The 19,439-nt window shown below is 40.6% G+C and overlaps 1 protein-coding gene across 1 annotated transcript in view; it reads left to right on the forward strand.

Moving 5' to 3' along the window:
* DNAH11 (dynein axonemal heavy chain 11) overlaps positions 1-19,439 on the forward strand; it is a 335,983-nt gene that overhangs the window by 83,916 nt on the left and 232,628 nt on the right. Inside the window, exons 21-27 of the mRNA XM_089917707.1 lie at positions 1,799-1,957; positions 3,084-3,167; positions 4,699-4,857; positions 7,763-7,885; positions 15,615-15,737; positions 17,896-18,120; positions 19,199-19,290. Coding sequence (XP_089773833.1) covers positions 1,799-1,957; positions 3,084-3,167; positions 4,699-4,857; positions 7,763-7,885; positions 15,615-15,737; positions 17,896-18,120; positions 19,199-19,290 — 965 coding nt within the window. The remainder of the gene's footprint in view (positions 1-1,798; positions 1,958-3,083; positions 3,168-4,698; positions 4,858-7,762; positions 7,886-15,614; positions 15,738-17,895; positions 18,121-19,198; positions 19,291-19,439) is intronic.

Genomic DNA, 19,439 nt, shown 5'->3' on the forward strand with positions numbered 1-19,439 from the left:
ATCACTGAAATAAGTTCCAGTGTGTATATTATAAGAAAAGAGAGGACAAACAAAGCCAAATTTGATTCTCAATATAATTAGAAAAGGCTAGTTATACTGACAAATCTCTGTTGGAAAATCAATGATCTTAGGAATAAATAGGGAATGATAGTACAGAAAGAGCAGAAATTCAAAAGATTGTAGAATACAATCAATAAGAAATTTAAAATTTAAGCAAAATGGATATATTTCTGGAAAAATATAATTCACTAAAACTATCTCAAGGAGTAACACAGGGACTTCCCTGGTGGCTCAGTGGTTAAGAATCTGCCTGCCAATGAAGGGGACACGGGTTCGAGCCCTGGTCCGGCAAGATCTCACATGCCACACAGTGACTAACCCCATGCACCACAAGTATGGAGCCTGCACTCTAGAGCCCGCAAGCCACAGCTACTGAGCCTGCACGCCTAGAGCTGGTGCTCCACAACAAGAGAAGCCACCACAATGAGAAGCCCGCGCACCTCAACGAAAAGTAGCCCCTGCTCGCCGCAACTAGGGAAAGCCTGCGCACAGCAACGAAGACCCAATGCAGCCAAAAATAATTAATTTTAAAAAAAGACCACAGCTGAATAGTCCTATAACTATGAAAAATTAACCAGTAGGAAAATGAAAAGATAAACCATTAATTTAAAACAGAAAGAACAGCAGGCCCTGATAGCATTACAGGTTAATTCCAAGAAGCTTTCAAGAAACAGATATCATTCATATGATTCCAGAGACCGGAAGAAGAATGAACACTCAAAAATTACTCTATGAAGCATGTCTTATTTTTGTGAAAGGACAGTATGAGAAAGGAAAAATGATAAGCCATTCTTTTTTTCTTTTTATAAATTTATTTATTTATTTTTGGTTGCACTGGGTCTTCATTGCTGCACGCAGGCTTTGTCTCTAGTTGCTGCGAGCAGGGGCTGCTCTTTTTTGCTGTGCACTGGCTTCTCATTTTAGTGGCTTCTCTTGTTGCGGAGCACGGGCTCCAGGCACGTGGGCTCAGTATTTGTGGCTCGCGGGCTCTAGAGAGCAGGCTCAGTAGTTGTGGCGCATGGGCTTAGTCGTTCTGCGGCATGTGGGATCTTCCCGCACCAGCGATTGAACCCATGTTCCCTGCATTGGCAGGTGGATTCTCAACCACTGCACCACCAGGGAAGTCCTGATAAGCCACTCTTTTTGGTACACATAGATGCAAACTAACTAAGCAAAAAGTAATCAAATAATCCAATTTATAAATAGTTTGGGTTCATTCCAGGGAAATGTTTAACATTAGGAAATGAATATAATTTGTCATATTAACAGATTAAGAGAAAAGTCTGTGTATTGATAATCTCTAGGGTATGTTTTAAATCTGAAAGTTCTTTTTTTTAAAGAAGTGATTTATTCTTAAGTGGAAGTTTCTAGAACCTTGTCTTTTGCTCCCCAGCAAGGTTGTCCCCAGCTGTATGATGAAAATCAAGAGGAAAATTTGTATTCATAGCAATTTGATACCAGAGCACATTTTGCTGAAATAATGTATAGGGAGGGTATTGATAACATTACTGTGTTTACTGATAGTCTACTCTAACTTTTTTGAGTAGTTGTGAGTTTGCTCCTCTAAAGCCCCCATTTTACCAATAATTACACTTCAGATTTCTTTCTATTTTCTTTTAAAAATCGAAGTTGTACAAGTTGACATAACCAGAGCTACACAACGCTGTGGCTCTTCTTCTCTGGCAGTTCGTTGGATATTAAGTGTGTTTGTGTGCGTGTGTATGTGTTTTCTCCTTAGGCACATCAAGAGCTTGGGGCGTTAGAAGAAGAACTGTTGCAGATGCAAGAATCTACTCATCTTTTTGAAGTGGCTCTTCCAGAGTACAAACAAATGAAGCAGTGTCGCAGAGAGATAACATTGCTCAAGGGGCTCTGGGATGTCATTATTTATGTTAAGGTAAGACACTGCTTTTTGAAAGCATGCTTTTTTTCTTTTAGTATTTCTTTTGTATAAGTATGCGATTTTGAGTGTCTCTGTCATTCTATTTGGGTTTTATAATGTCTTAAAATATGTGGGTATTAGACTTTTTCCCCAGAATTAGAGTTCAGATATCTCTGAATTATCAGTGCTTTTTGTTTGCCATTCTGAATGAAACTTGGTATTATGAGTTGACTGCTTCAAATCCTTCTTGAGAGTTATGTAGGATATAAACAAAAATTAATATGTGCCACACACATATGGTCACTTGTGCATACAAACTGATGTGTACACCCATGGTTATACTTCCGTACGTGTGCATATATAAACAGGCCTAACTAAAAACAAAGTTACTTTGTCTGTGTTAATTAAGTTGCAAACTTAAGTGCAAAAATAAGTTCTAGGGGCTTCCCTGGTAGCGCAGTGGTTGAGAGTCCACCTGCTGATGCAGGGGACAGGGGTTCGTGCCCCGGTCCGGGAAGATCCCACATGCCGCAGAGTGGCTGGGCCCGTGAGCCATGGCCGCTGGGCCTGCGCGTCCGGAGCCTGTGCTCCGCAACGGGATCAACAGTGAGAGGCCCGCGTACCGCAAAAAAAAAAAATGATAAGTTCTAGGAACTAGGCGTACTGCAATATGTGTTATACATTATTTTCTTTGAAGTTAGTTGAAAGCCAGTAAAGAAATATATTAACAAGGCATAGAATATGGTCAAGAAGCTCATGAGAGTTTTGTCTATAACGGATGAAGGTTTTCTTATGAAAGCTTATCTTATATGTAGAATTATAAAAATATGGTATTTAATGGTAACATTATTTATCAATTCATTCAGAGTATTCAGGATTAAATGATAATGATGGTATGTGTATGGAATTTGTCATTGCTTCTAGAAATTATCATATCACAGTGTTTTAGCCTTAGGTTTCACGCGTTCTGACAACTTTTTTGTTTTTGTGGTGGGGAAGTTTTGACAGGCGCAGTTAATGCTAAATAATTGATTTCCCCTGGATGATGGGGTTGCTGTGTATCATCAGTTTAGATATTTTGCTGCGGAGACTTGCTTTCACCAAATGTTGTTGACACTTTTATCTGCTTGTGCGTTTTCAGAGAAGCATTGATAATTGGACTAAAACCCAGTGGAGACAGATTAATGTGGAACAGATGGATGTGGAACTCAGAAGGTTTGCCAAGGCAAGTTCCATAACTGTCTGTGACGACGATTTATCTTCCTCAGCACCACCTTCTTCCATCTTCCCTAACCTAGCGTCTGCTGTGCTGGACCGCATGTCCTTATTTACTTCAAACAGGATGATTTGAGACAGGATTTTGTTTTTCACTCTCAGCCAGTTGCACTTGTAATCAAGCCTACCTTTCTGTGAACGAGTGGATAAAAGCATATTCGGGCTAATGAACTGATGGGCAGTGGCTCTCATCAGGCGCTCCCTGTGGCTGCCGAGAGTGGAGGCTGGGAGGTGAAGCGCAGGGCTGAGGGGTTAGGCTTACGAAAGCTGTCGAATTCTTTCTCTAGCAGCTGTAAGCATACTGTATCTTCAAAGGTACCTTTCGGTTGTGGACTTTGGGGCAACTAGTTGGGGTAACTTGTGGATGTGTATGGAATACTGTGATCTTTGTTCTTATTGCTGCCCACTCCAACATCGCAAGGGGGCTCAATGTAACAGAACTGAGCTTTATTGAATTTCGTGCTTTGATAGCTAGTCCCCACGGCCCTGTGCCCTCTGAAGAGAGTAAAGCCTCTTTGGATAAAGCCAAATGCATGTTTGGATAAAGCCAAATGCGTAGCCACGAAAGGCAGTTCAGAAGTAGCAAGGCCTTTTGCTTTCTTCTTGCCCCAGAACATCCTCACCCCGACTCAGTCCTGTGCTCCACTCCAGCCAACTCTTCCCATTTTTTTCTTCCCTTTTTATCCTGGTCCCAAGAACCCTAACTAGAATAGCCCATCATTCTTTTGCATGCCCTGGGGTCGCTGTGCCTCTTTTCTGTGCTCACGCCCTGTCCGTCTCCTTGCCCAGTGGACTGTCTCACTTCAGAGTCACAGTTTGACCCCCACTCTCAGCTGAAGATATTTTTGCCTTTTTCTTTTCTTTTCTTTTCTTTTTTTTTTTAAAAGAAGTAGCACTGTCCTCTTGTGCTGTGCTGGGATTGTTGTTTTATTAGGGGTTTTCTCATTCACAATTGTTAATGTTGTTCCGTGAGCCAAGAAGACAGCCAAGTCAAAGGCCCTATTTGACACGTCTTAAAATCATGACTATTTAGTTCCAAGGAACAAACACTCAAAGGTAACCAGCATTTCAGGGCTACCATTTAAACAAGCCAGGTCTTCCGAGGAAGGTGTTAGTAATCCAGGTAACAATCTCAGTTTCCTGCTTATTTATGTTTCTAGAGGAAGCACTCTTCATTGCACATGTCCCGTAAACTCTATTAATTCTCTACATTTAATGACCCTTGGGTTTCTTCATGGGACATCAAGTTAGAGCCTGTGAATAAGAAACCAGTGTATCCAAGTGGCTTGTACACAGTGGACTCGTAATTTATGAGTGAGTGGATCCTTTTCTGTTTCTCTAGTTTTAGTCTTTAACCTGGGGACTTAAATGTTTTTACTTTCTTCCTATCCAGGGAAATGTAAATTTATTCTTTCAAAGGAGGAAAATGATAAAACATATTATTATTTTGGGGGACCTAGTTTTTTGTCACTTTTCTCTAGGAAATTTGGTCTCTCGATAAGGAAGTCCACGTGTGGGACGCTTACTCAGGCCTGGAAGGCACAGTGAAGGACACGATGACCTCCCTGAGGGCCATTGCGGAGTTACAGAGCCCTGCCCTCAGAGACAGGCATTGGCACCAGCTGATGAAGGCCACTGGGGTCAGTTTCCTGAGTCTCACTAATTGAATATTTTTGTGACTGAAGTGTGATTCCTTGGTTTACATCATTCAACTGGGATGAAGTGGGATTTGGGAAAAGGTTTCTGGTCAGATGCAAGAGGTCCAGCTCTTTCAGATGTGACCAAGGACTAGACCTGCAGATATTCTAGTTTTAGCCCCTGCTATGGACTAAATGTGTTTCCCCCTCCAACGCCCCCAATTCATATGTTGAAGGCTGAGTTCCTAATGTGGTGGTGTTTGGAGATGGGACCTTTGGGAGATAGTTTGGTCATGAGGGTAGAATTCTCATGTATGGGGTCAGTGCCCTTGTAAGGGGATGAAGACCCCAGAGCTTTCTACTGTCTACCATGTGAAAATAAAACAAGAAGACAGACATCTGTTAACCAAGAACAGAGCCTTCACCGACAACCCAACCAGGCTGGCACCCTGCTCTTGGACTTCCAGCCTCTAGAACTGTGAGAAATAAATGTTTGTTGTTTAAGCCTCCCAGTCTATGGTGTTCTGTTAGAGCAGACAGAAGTGGCTAAGATACCCCCTGCCCCCGCCAACCTTTTATCTCTTACTGGCCTATATGACCTGAAGTAAGACACTTAACTATTCTGTTTTGAGTTTTTTATTTGTAAAGTGAGAGTGATGCTATCTACTCTCATAATCAGAGCGATCTTGTAAGGATCAAGTAAGATAATGTGAAGGCATTTTATAGAGCATGACATGGCTGCAAAAAATCTTACATTTTGTGGAGAGGATCAGAGAGTATTAGAAGTGAATTTAGGGGGAGAGAGAATTCAGAAATAGTGATTTTTTTTCTCCCCACAATTCATTTAATAATGGCATCCTTCGTTGATGGTCTTTTGATGGTTTTTTTTTCTAATTTGTTTTTAGAGATGCATTTTTTTATATATTTTTTTCTGATGTAGACCATTTTTAAAGTCTTTATTGAATTTGTTAAAGTATTGCTTCTGTTTTATGTTTTGATTTTTTGGCTACAAGGCATGTGGGATCTTAGCTCCCTGACCAGGCATCGAACCTGCACCCCTGCATTGGAAGGTGAAGTCTTAACCACTGGACCACCAGAGAAGTCCCAAATGGTTTTTTATTTTATTGCAAAATATAGAATTATTTCTCATGTGTCTGTACCATTTGAGGTTATATTTTCTTGCCTTCCTACATCTATTTAGGAGCAAATATACCAAACTTACACTTTATTTTTCGGGGAAGGTGACCTTCATGAGTTTAAAATGCATAAAATGCAGCCTGATGTGCGTGTTTTCTGCTAGGCACACATCATGAAGAAGGGCTCTTATGATTTGAAGACAAAGTTTGCAGGGTGGGGAAACTGAGGAAAGGGGCAGCCTGGTGAAGTGGGGGTGGCCTAAGCTTTATTGGTCCAACTCTAACACCTAGTATCTCTTAGATCTTGGGCCAGTTACTTTCTCTCTGTACCTCAGTTGCCCCTTCTATGAAATACAAGTAATGCTATAATGCTGCCATGCAGACTTGGTGAGATGAGATTATATATAGACCCTAGCACATAGCAAATCCTCAATAAATGGTCCCTGAAGTTTTTATTATAATACTTTCCATAGAGTCTTTTAGGCATTGCATATTTAGGCTTTATAGTTGATTAATTTATTCTTTCAGAAAATCTTTATTGAGTCTCCCAACATGGAAAGTATACTGTGTGTCCCACTCCCCGCCCCCTTCTCACATTAGCCCCAGTGAGCTTTCTTCTCACCACAGTGTCTTGCCTGTGTCATGCCCTTCTGCAAGCTAGGAAAAGGTAGTTCTCTGGCAATTTAGAGAAAGGCATCTTCCTCCAGGCTGATCTGGGGCATCAGAGCAGTGACTAGATCCAACCTCCAGTTGTCACCTGGGCAGGGGGTCCATATTCACTGCACAAACTATGCAGCTAATCAGGGGGGCCTTGTTACGCATCCCTGCTCATTCCTTCTCTAAGATAGACCTGACTCCCATCAGCTCTGGAGTGAGGTCAAAAGTGATGCAGAGATAGGGTGACCAACTCATCTGGTATGCTCAGGACTTCCCAGGTTTTAGCCCAGGAAACCGCCCAGTCCTGGGCAAACAGGGAGGTTTAGTCATCCTGTGCAGAGTCGTGCATGGTGATGAGCAACATTACTGATTGAGGAGAGCCAGAGAGGACTGCACCTTCCGAGAAGCAGGGACTGGATATTCTTAGCAGGGGCAGGAAAGGAAATGGCTTCCTTGCAACTGTGTGGTGGGATCAGCTGTTCATTTGTGAGGGACATGGGTGAGTCTGGGCACTTAGGAAGAGCTGAGAGCTTCTTAACAAATACGGAGGTGGGGAAAGTGGGGAGTCAATAAGATGATGAGGAAATGTGAGTGACTTTTTCACATGGTAAATATCAATAATGACAGTATAAGAATAATTATTTTTTGCCGAGGAACTAAGATTAAGTCGATGATGAAACTAGGTTAAAGCACGGAAGCAACTGGGAATTATGTTTAGTGAATAGAGTACCTGAGGAAGAGAAGACAAATGAGCTATTACCTGATTCCTGGGATTTCAACCAAATTATAATAAATGAACAATGTGATTCTCTTTAAAAATGGGTTTTGTGGGCAAAGGAGGTAAGAAATGAGCTGACAAGGGAGGGTTATGAAACTAAAGAAAGTACTGTAGTATGAACGTGGCCTAAACCTCAGCCCTCGCTTCGATGGGTGATGCCTCAGTAACTGAGTAAAAAAAGCAACGTCTTTTGTTGTCTGCACATTTCAGAACTCGAAATATACTCAGCAGCTGACTTGAGTATATTTAGCTGTGTTTCATTCCTCTGGCCATTAGGTACAAGGAACCATTAATATATGTGGAATATAAATTCTGCCTTTTTTTTGTTCATAATCAGGTCAAGTTTTCTATAAACGAAGCCACAACTTTGGCAGATTTGTTAGCCTTGCGGTTACACCAAATGGAAGAGGATGTCCGAAGCATCGTGGACAAAGCAGTGAAAGAGCTGGGGACTGAGAAGGTGTTGTCCTTGGTCTGTTTCTTTTTACCCTGAGCTAATTCTGTGCACTGGCACGTAAGCAGGCTCAGGGAGAAGTCCTCCTGCCATAGTTGTGTGGAGACACGTTTCCCTGGGCAGGAAACAGCTTCCTTCTAGGCCACAGTAAATTTGTAAAACGAGAGTTGACCCAGTTGATGATGACGATTATAGCAGAAAACATTTATATATCGTTTACTTGGTAGCAAACACTGCTCTCAGTGCTTTATATTAATTCATTTAATTCTCTGAGGATTATCTCTATTGTACAGATGAGGAAACTGAGGTACAGAGAAGTAATTAACTTACCCAGGTTCAACAAGGGACCTGGGATTCACATTCTGGCACTCAGAGCACTACCCAAAAAGTAAATAATATCTATCAGACCTTTTTTTTTTTTTTACATCTTTATTGGAGTATAATTGCTTTACAGTGGTGCGTTACTTTCTGCTTTATAACAAAGTGAATCAGTTATACATATACATATGTTCCCATATCTCTTCCCTCTTGCATCTCCCTCCCTCCCACCCTCCCTATCCCACCCACCTAGGTGGTCACAAAGCACCGAGCTGATGTCCCTGTGCTATGCGGCTGCTTCCCACTAGCTATCTATTTTACGTTGGGTAGTGTATATGTGTCCATGACACTCTCTCACTTTGTCACAGCTTACCCTTCCCCCTCCCCATATCCTCAAGTCCATTCTCTAGTAGGTCTGTGTCTTTATTCCTGTCTTACCCCTAGGTTCTTCATGACATTCTTTTTTCTTACATTCCATATATATGTGTTAGCATACGGTATTTGTCTTTCTCCTTCTGACTTATTTCACTCTGTATGACAGACTCTAGGTCCATCCACCTCACTACAAATAGCTCAATTTCGTTTCTTTTTATGGCTGAGTAATATTCCATTGTATATATGTGCCACATCTTCTTTATCCATCCATCTGTTGATGGACACTTAGGTTGTTTCCATCTCCTGGCTATTGTAAATAGTGCTGCAATGAACATTGTGGTACATGACTCTTTCTGAATTACGATTTTCTCAGGGTATATGCACAGCAGTAGGATTGCTGGGTCGTATGGTAGTTCTATTTTTAGTTTTTTAAGGAACCTCCATACTGTTCGCCATAGTGGCTGTCTAAGTTTACATTCCCACCAACGGTGCAGGAGGGTTCCCTTTTCTCCACACCCTCTCCAGCATTTATTGTTTGTAGATTTTTGATGATGGCCATTCTGACTGGTGTGAGGTTATACCTCATTGTGGTTTTGATTTGCACTTCTCTAATGATTAATGATGTTGAGCATCCTTTCATGTGTTTGTTGGCAGTCTGTATATCTTCTTTGGAGAAATGTCTGTTCAGGTCTTCCACCCATCTTTGGATTAGGTTGTTTGCTTTTTTGATATTGAGCTAGATGAGCTGCTTGTATATTTAGGAGATTAATCCTGTGTCAGTTGCTTCATTTGTAAATATTTTCTTCCATTCTGAGGGTTGTCTTTTCATCTTGTTTATAGTTTCCTTTGCTATGCAAAAACTTTTAGTTTCATTAGGTCCCATTGGTTTATTTTTGTTTTTATTTCCATTTGTCTAGGAGGTGGGTCCAAAAGGATCTTGCTCTGATGTATGTCATAGAGTGTTCTGCCTGTGTTTTCCTCTAAGAGTTTGATAGTGTCTAGCCTTACATTTAGGTCTTTAATCCATTTTGAGCTTATTTTTGTATATGGTGTTAGGGAGTGTTCTAATCTCATACCTTTACATGTACCTGTCCAGTTTTCCGAGCACCACTTATTGAAGAGGCTGTCCTTTCTCCACTGTACATTCCTGCCTCCTTTATCAAAGATAAGGTGATCATATGTGCATGGGTGTATCTCTGGGCTTTCTATCCTGTTCCATTGATCTATCTTTCTGTTTTTGTGCCAGTACCATACTGTCTTGATTACTGTAGCTTTGTAGTATAGTCTGAAGTCAGGGAGCCTGATTTCTCCAGCTCCATTTTTCGTTCTCAAGATGGCTTTGGCTATTCGGGGTCTTTAGTGTTTCCATACGAATTGTGAAATTTTTTGTTCTAGTTCTGTGAAAAATGCCAGTGGTCGTTTGATAGGGATTGCATTGAATCTGTAGACTGCTTTGGGTAGTAGAGTCATTTTCACAATGTTGATTCTTCCAATCCAAGAACATGGTATATCTCTCCATCTATTTGTATCATCTTTAATTTCTTTCATCAGTGTCTTATAATTTTCTGCATACAGGTCTTTTGTCTTCTTAGGTAGGTTTATTCTTAGATATTTTATTCTTTTTGTTGCAGTGGTAAATGGGAGTGTTTTCTTGATTTCACTTTCAGCTTTTTCATCATTAGTGTATAGGAATGCCAGAGATTTCTGTGCATTAATTTTGTATCCTGCTACTTTACCAAATTCATTGATTAGCTCTCGTAGTTTTCTCGTAGCATCTTTAGGATTCTCTATGTATAGTATCATGTCATCTGCAAATAGTGACAGCTTTACTTCTTCTTTTCCGATTTGGATTCCTTTTATTTCCTTTTCTTCTCTGATTGCTCTGGCTAAAACTTCCAAAGCTATGTTGAATAAGAGTGGTGAGAGTGGGCAACCTTGTCTTGTTCCTGCTCTTAGTGGAAATGGTTTCACTTTTTCAGCATTGAGGGCAATGTTGGCTGTGGGTTTGTCATATATGGCCTTTATTATGTTGAGGAAAGTTCCCTCTATGCCTACTTTCTGCAGGGTTTTTATCATAAATGGGTGTTGAATTTTGTCAAAAGCTTTCTCTGCATCTATTGAGATGACCATATGGTTTTTCTCCTTCAATTTGTTAATATGGTGTATCATGTTGATTGATTTGCATATATTGAAGAATCCTTGCTTTCCTGGAATAAACCCCACTTGATCATGGTGTATGATCCTTTTAATGTGCTGTTGGATTCTGTTTGCTAGTATTTTGTTGAGGACTTTTGCATCTGTGTTCATCAGTGATATTGGCCTGTAGTTTTCTTTCTTTGCAACATCCTTGTCTGGTTTTGGTATCAGGGTGATGGTGGCCTCATAGAATGAGTGTGGGAGTGTTCCTCCCTCTGCTATATTTTGGAAGAGTTTGAGAAGGATAGGTGTTAGCTCTTCTCTAAATGTTTGATAGAATTCGCCTGTGAAGCCATCTGGTCGTGGGCTTTTGTTTGTTGGAAGATTTTTAATCACAGTTTCCATTTCAGTGCTTGTGATTGGTCTGTTCATATTTTCTATTTCTTCCTGATTCAGTCTTGGCAGGTTGTGCATTTCTAAGAATTTGTCCATTTCTTCCAGGTTGTCCATTTTATTGGCATAGGGTTGCTTGTAGTAATCTCTCATGATCCTTTGTATTTCTGCAGTGTCAGTTGTTACTTCTCCTTTTTCATTTCTAATTCTATTGATTTGAGTCTTCTCCCTTTTTTTCTTGATGAGTCTGGCTAAAGGTTTATCAATTTTGTTTATCTTCTCAAAGAACCAGCTTTTAGTTTTATTGGTCTTTGCTATCGTTTCCTTCATTTCTTTTTCATTTATTTCTGATCTGATCTCTATGATTTCTTTCCTTCTGCTAACTTTGGGGTTTTCTGTTCTTTTTTCTCTAATTGCTTTAAGTGCAAGGTTAGGTTGTTTATTCAAGTTGTTTCCTGTTTCTTAAGGTAGGATTGTATTGCTATAAACTTCCCTCTTAAAACTGCTTTTGCTGCATCCCATAGGTTTTGGGTCGTCGTGTCTCCATTGTCATTTGCTTCTAGGTATTTTTTGATTTTCTCTTTGATTTCTTCAGTGATCACTTCGTTATTATGTAGTGTATTGTTTAGCCTCCGTGTGTTTATATGTTTTACAGATCTTTTCCTGTAATTGATATCTAGTCTCATAGCGTTGTGGTCAGAAAAGATACTTGATATGATTTCAGTTTTCTTAAATTTACCGAGGCTTGATTTGTGACCCAAGATATGATCTGTCCTGGAGAATCTTCCATGAGCACTTGAGAAAAATATGTATTCTGTTGTTTTTGGATGGAGTGTCCTATAAATATCAATTAAGTCCATCTTGTTTAATGTATCATTTAAAGCTTGTGTTTCCTTATTTATTTTCATTTTGGATGATCTGTCCATTGGTGAAAGTGCGGTGTTAAAGTCCCCACTATGAATGTGTTACTGTCGATTTCCCCTTTTATGGCTGTTAGTATTGCCTTATGTATTGAGGTGCTCCTGTGTTGGGTGCATAAAATTTACCCTTCTTATCTCTTCTTCTTGGATCGATCCCTTGATCATTATGTAGTGTCCTTCTTTGTCTCTTGTAATAGTCCTTATTTTAAAGTCTATTTTGTCTGATATGAGAATTGCTACTCCAGCTTTCTTTTGGTTTCCATTTGCATGGAGTAACTTTTTCTATCCCCTTACTTTCAGTCTGTATGTGTCTCTAGGTCTGAAGTGGGTCTCTTGTAGACAGCATAAATATGGGTCTTGTTTTTGTATCAATTCAGCCAGTCTGTGTCTTTTGGTGGGAGCATTTAGTCCATTTACATTTAAGGTAATTATCGATATGTATGTTTCTATTCCCATTTTCTTAATTGTTTGGCATTTGTTATTGTAGGTCTTTTCCTTCTATTGTGTTTCTTGCCTAGAGAAGTTCCTTTAGCATTTGTTGTAAAGCTGGTTTGGTGGTGCTGAACTCTCTCAGCTTTTCCTTGTCTGTAAAGGTTTTAATTTCTCCATCAAATATGAATGAGATCCTTGTTGGGTAGAGTAGTCTTGGTTCTAGGTTTTTCTCCTTCATCACTTTAAATATGTCCTGCCAGTCCCTTCTGGCTTGCAGAGTTTCTGCTGAAAGATCAGCTGTTAACGTTATGGGGATTTCCTTGTGTGTTATTTTTCCCTTTGTGCTTTTAATATGTTTTCCTTGTATTTAATTTTTGACAGTTTGATTAATATGTGTCTTGGCGTGTTTCTCCTTGGATTTATCCTGTATGGGACTCTCTGTGCTTCCTGGACTTAACTATTTCCTTTCCCATATTAGGGAAGTTTTCAACTATAATCTCTTCAAATGTTTTCTCAGTCCCTTTCTTTTTCTCTTCTTCTTCTGGAACCCCTATAATTTGAATGTTGGTGCGTTTAATGTTGTCCCAGAGGTCTCTGAGACTGTCCTCAGTTCTTTTCATTCTTTTTCCTTTATTCTGCTCTGCAGTAGTTATTTCCACTATTTTATCTTCCAGGTCACTTATCTGTTCTTCTGCCTCAGTTATTCTATTGATCCCATCTAGAGTATTTTTAATTTCATTTATTGTGTTGTTCATTGTTGCTTGTTTCATCTTTAGTTCTTCTAGGTCCTTTTAAAATGTTTCTTGCATTTTGTCTATTCTATTTCCAAGATTTTGTATCGTCTTTACTATCACTATTCTGAATTCTTTTTAAGGTAGACTGCCTATTTCCTCTTCATTTGTTAGGTCTGGTGGGTTTTTATCTTGCTCCTTCATCTGCTGTGTGTTTCTCTGTCTTCTCATTTTGCTTATCTTACTGTGTTTGGGGTCTCCTTTTTGCAGGCTGCAGGTTCGTAGTTCCCGTTTTTTTTGGTGTCTGTCCCCAGTGGCTGAAGTTGGTTCAGTGAGTTGTGTAGGCTTCCTGGTGGAGGGGACTAGTGCCTGTGTTGTGGTGGATGAGGCTGGATCTTTTCTTTCTGGTGGGCAGGTCCACGTCTGGTGGTGTGTTTTGGGGTGTCTGTGGACTTATTATGATTTTAGGCAGCCTCTCTGCTAATGGGTGGGGTTGTGTTCCTGTCTTGCTAGTTGTTTGGCATAGGGTATCCAGCACTGTACCTTGCTGGTCGTTGAGTGGAGCTGGGTGTTGGTGTTGAGATGGAGATCTCTGGGAGATTTTCGCCATTTGATATTATGTGGAGCTGGGAGGTCTCTTGTGGACCAGTGTCCTGAAGTTGGCTCTCCCACCTCAGAGGCACAGCAGTGACTTCTGGCTGGAGCACCAACAGCCTGTCGTCCACACGGATCAGAATAAAAGGGAGAAAAAGCAGAAAGAAGGAGGATAAAATAAAATAAAGTAAGATAAAATAAAGTTATTAAAATAAAAAATAATTATTAAGAAAAAAAATTTTTTAAGTAAAAAAAAAAAAAACGGACAGATAGAACCCTAGGACAAATGGTGATAGCAAAGCTATACAGACAAAATCTGACACAGAAGCATACACATACACACTCACCAAAAGAGGAAAAGGGGAAAAAATAATAAATCTTGCTCTCAGAGTCCACCTCCTCAATTTGGGATGATTCGTTGTCTATTCTGGTATTCCACAGATGCAGGGTACATCAAGTTGATTGTGGAGATTTAATCCGCTGCTCTTGAGGCTGCTGGGAGAGATTTCCCTTTCTCTTCTTTGTTCTCACAGCTCCTGGGGTTCAGCCTTGGATTTGGCCCCGCCTCTGCGTGTAGGTTGCTGGAGGGCGTCTGTTCTTCGCTCAGACAGGACGGGGTTAAAGGAGCAGCTGACTCGGGGCTCTGCCTCACTCAGATCGGGGGGAGGGGGGGGCACGGAGTGCGGGGCGAGGCTGGGGCGGCAGAAGCCGGCAGGACGTTGCACCAGCCTGAAGCGCGCCGTGCGTTCTCCCAGCGGAGTTATCCCTGGATCCCGGGACCCTGGGCAGGGCGGGCTGCACAGACTCCCCGGAAGGGAGGTGTGGATAGTGACCTGTGCTCGCACACAGGCTTTTTGGTGGCGGCGGCAGCAGCAGCCTTAGCGTCTCCTGCCCGTCTGTGGGGTCCGCGCTGTTAGCCGTGGCTCGTGCCCGTCTCTGGAGCTTCTTTAAGCAGCGCTCTTAATCCCCTCTCCTAGCGCACCAGGAAACAAAGAGGGAAGAAAAAGCCTCTTGCCTCTGACCGAAGCTGGAGCCTCAGCTCCCAGCCCCGCCCGCCCTGGCGGGTGAGCAGACAAGCCTCTTGGGCTGGTGAGTGCCGGTAGGCACCGACCCTCTGTGCGGGAATCTCTCCGCTTTGCCCTCCACACCCCTGTTGCTGCGCTCTCCTCTGCGGCTCCGAAGCTTCCCCACTCCGCCACCCGCAGTTTCCGCCTGCAAAGGGGCTTCCTAGTGTGTGGACACCTTTCGTCCTTCACAGCTCCCTCCCACTGGTGCAGGTCCTGTCCCTATTCTTTTGTCTCTGTTTATTCTTTTTTTTTTTGCCCTACCCAGGTACGTGGGGGAGTTTCTTGCCTTTTGGGAGGTCTGAGGTCTTCTGCCAGCGTTCAGTAGGTGTTCTGTAGGAGTTGTTCCACGTGTAGATGTATTTCTGGTGTATCTGTGGAGAGGAAGGTGATCTCTGCGTCTTACTCTTCAGCCATCTTCCCCCTCTCTCGGATTCTGAGTCTTGAATGTCTATCAGACTTTTAAGATAACCTTTTAAATCCCCTCCTGCTCTGGCATTGTGTTTCAGTGAAGGATATAAAGCTCAGATCCAGTAAAAAAAATTTGATATTGGTGTGACGCTTGTTCCTTTTGTGTGGTGGAATTCATTCTCTAAACCTCATCACCGTGAATTATTTGGAGGAAAAAAAATTGAGGCCAGTGATATTTGATGTCCCTCTGTGTTGTTTTTTTTTTAATTGTAAAAACAATTTTTAAAATTCCAGATGATAGCCTAAGTATCGGTCCTAAATTAAACTTTTGTGCACACAACTAAATACTGTTTACGTCTAGGTTGTTACTGAAATCAGCCAGACCTGGGCAACCATGGAGTTCTCTTATGAAGTTCACTCTCGGACGGGCATTCTATTACTGAAGTTTGATGAACAATTGTTTGAAACTCTAGAGCACAACCAAGTAAGATGTATATTTTTATTACAGATTTTTTCATTTTAAATTACGATTTTAGATTTTTCCCAAGTTCCAATACTCAACATTTCTTTCTTCATTCATTGGGCATCTGCTTGTACCAGGCTCCAGGCATAGTATCATTTGGGCTCAAAAAGTATGAACACTTGTTCTCAAGGAACTTGCACTTGAGTAGGGAGACAGAGACAAGGTTCCAAAGGGTCTTGTAAGGTGGTGGTACTTGTGCTGAACCTTGAAGGATGGGCTGGTATTCAACAAAAAATGGTGATCAGAAAGGGGTGTTATAGCAAAGGGGAGAATGTTAGTGGCATCTTGGAATGTCAGAAAGTACCTGCCATTCAGAGGTAATTTAAAGAGTTTGGTTTCCTTAGAATATAGATTTTCTTGATAGGAGTAATAAAAAATAAGGTTGGAGGGACAGCCCAGAGCGCAGCCTATGTGGTCTTGAATTCTAAGGTTATGAGTTAGCATCTCTTTGGACATGAGACATAAGAAAGATGAAAGAGACAAACTATTCAGAGGAAATAATAACAGTAGTGTTATTATTATTAGACATGGGGCACTTAGGAAAGAACCTGCTCTGAAGAGATGATGTTCTATTATTTTTGGTGTATTTAAAGTGAGGGACATTGATGTAAAGGTGGAAAGTCTGACCCAGAGCTCGGTGCAGAGGTTCAGTCTAGAACTGTAGTTTGGGAGGTCATTTTTGGTGTCTTGAGAATTGATGAGCTAGATAATGAGACGTAAAGAAGGTAATCCAGCTGAGAATAGAGCTTTGGGAAAGGCTGCGTGTAGTGAACAAGAGCAGGAGACATAAAGGAGGCAGAGAGAGAGAGAGTGGCCAGAGAAATCGTAGAAAAAGAAGACTGTATAGTATCATCAGCAATCACAGGATAAGTTTCTCCTACAAAGGAGAGTCGACTGTCATGGAAACAACCTAAGCGTCCATTGACATATGAATGGATAAAGAAAATGTGGTGTATATACAGTGGAATATCATCATTCTGCCATAAAAAGAAGGAAATCCTGCCGTTTGTGATGATGTGGGTGGATTTCGAGAGTATTATGCCAAGTGAGGTAGTTCACTCAGAGGAAGCAAGTACTGAATATTCTTGCTTGTATGGGGAATCTAAAAAAGCTGACCTTATACAGAGTATTATGGCGGTTACCAGTTTCTGGGGCTTTGGGGAAGTGTGGAGGTATTGGTCAAACGGTCCGGACCTCTGGGTATAAGATGAATAAGTTCTGGGCATCTAATGTACAACATGGTGACTGCAGTTAACAATAGTATATTATATACTTGAAAGTTGTTAAGAGAGTAGATCTTAAATGTTATCAACACACGTGCACACACACAAACACACACACACACACACACAGCAGTTACGTGGGTTGTGGAGGTGTAAATTTACTGTGGTAACCATTTCACAGTATATACACGTATCAGATCATCACATTGTACACTTTACACTTACACAATGCTGTATGTCAATAATATTTCAATAAAGCTGGGGGGGGAAGAATAGTCAAATGTATTAAACACTTAGAGATGGAGGAGGATGAAAAGGAGCTGTTCTCAGTGACATCCTGGAATTTCAGTGTCAGAGAATGATGGGAAGTGCTCGCTGAACTGCACGACCTTAAAGCAAGGCTTGGTGTTAGGAAGGCTGCCAAGTTTGGTAGTAAACTCAAAGAGGAGGAAAACAGGAGCTTGAGGTCTTAGCAAACTGGAAGGAAGTTTGTTTCGTATTTTCAATATTGAAAAAGAAGACCCATAACCTTAGGATGATTCATAGGCAGAGACCCCAAGAAGAGTGAGAGAGGATGAAAAAATAAAGTTTAATTCCTAAAGCTGCACCCTGGTGCACAATATTTTTTCCTGCCTTCAAAGAGACATGTGGCCTTCTTCTAGAAGACTCATTACATGTCGTTGCTTATATTTGTCTTTTTCCTTTTGGAAAAAACATGTTATTATGTAATATTTAATGCCATTAATTCACTCACTTAGCAAATACTTACTGAATGCCTGTTGCATGTATCGTGTGCTAGGTCCTAGGAATCCAGCAATAAACAGAAGTGTGCTCCCTCTTGATGCTTACAGACTACCAATTTAGATGGTATTTGAAATTCTTTGCCTTCCTTTTAGGTTCAGTTACAGACTCTGCTTCAAAGCAAGTATGTGGAATATTTCATTGAGCAAGTCATAAGCTGGCAAAACAAATTAAACACAGCAGATTCGGTCATCTTTACTTGGATGGAAGTACAGCGCACTTGGTCTCACCTAGAAAGCATCTTTGTTTATTCAGAAGATATTCGAATTCAGCTTGTGAAAGATGCTCAGAGATTCGGCAGAGTAGATGCTGAATTTAAGGTTCGTGGAAGAAAGGCTGTTTTCTACCCTAACAGCTTTGTCCAAACAATATAAAAATCTTGTAAAGAAACATGATTTGGGGTACTGTATTTATGAAAAATATATGTGTGTATTTGAATTTCAGGAGACAAGGTCAGGAAACTTGCCTGTGAAGGGTCAGATAGTCCATAGTTTAGGCTTTGTGGTTGTATGTGGTCTCTGTCACAACTCAGCAGGGCTGCCATTGTCCTGTGAAAGAAAACATAGACACTACATAGACAGATGGGTGTGGCTGTGTACCAGTAAAACTTTATAGACACCAGAAATTGAATTCCATATTATTTTCATCTGTCACGAAGTATTATGCTTCTTTAGATTTTTTTCAACTAGTTAAAAATGTAAAGACCACTCTTAGCTTCAGGCCGTACAAAACCAGGCAGCAGGCCACATGTTTCCCAGAGGCCTACACCAACAGTAAGGCCTGGGAGACAGACTCATCTTCATGAAGTAAGAGACCGAGGAGGGGAAACCAGTAACAAAGTTGTACTATCAATTACTGGTTTGTTTCATAAGAGCCACAGAGAACACATGGAGATGTACATATAATAAATGATTTGAGAGACTTTAAGCAGAGAATAATGGCTTTACTTTTTATCTAGAAATGGGGATGAATTATTATCGTCTTACTAGCTAAAGCAGAACACTAGAGGAATTCTATTTTATTTAACTTTTAAGGAGGAAAGAGTGGGTAGATTGTTTCATATTCATCTCATTTTCCAATGTGAGTGTATATTCTTTAAGATTCTGGTTCTCTGTCTCTCTATTTTTTTGTGCGTTTGGTTTAGAAGAGAGAAATTCTGCCTGGACCCAGAGTGGTGGTAATGCCTATAGAATTTATATTGATAAAAACTATGTGATTACACTTTGTTTTTGATGTTCATCTAAAAGTTTAAAAGCAGAACAGACATGGTGTTAGAAATCTCATTTATCTTGCTTTCCCGTAGTTTGATTGTTCTTCACTTTTTAATTCCCTAAATGGATGAAAAATTTAGAAAACTAATTTCTAATATCAATGGCTCCATGTTTTACTTTCACTCAGGAGTTAATGTTCAGGACAGCTAAAATAAAAAATGTTTTAGAAGCAACATGCAGACCTAACCTTTTTGAAGAACTTAAAGATTTACAGTACAGGTAAGAATAAAACTACAAAGTGATCAATTTGTTATACTTCTGAGATTTCTTTTGAATATGTAATAGGATTTAACACCAAGTTATTGTACGAACAACTTCTACTAAATTATTTTATAATTTTGCTTATAGTTATCTAGTTGCCTTATACA

The sequence above is a fragment of the Delphinapterus leucas genome, chromosome 9, assembly GCF_059928025.1.
Source record: "Delphinapterus leucas isolate spDelLeu-1000000601 "Yukka" chromosome 9, BTC_Dleu_Yukka2, whole genome shotgun sequence".
NCBI classification, from domain to species: Eukaryota; Metazoa; Chordata; class Mammalia; order Artiodactyla; family Monodontidae; genus Delphinapterus; species Delphinapterus leucas.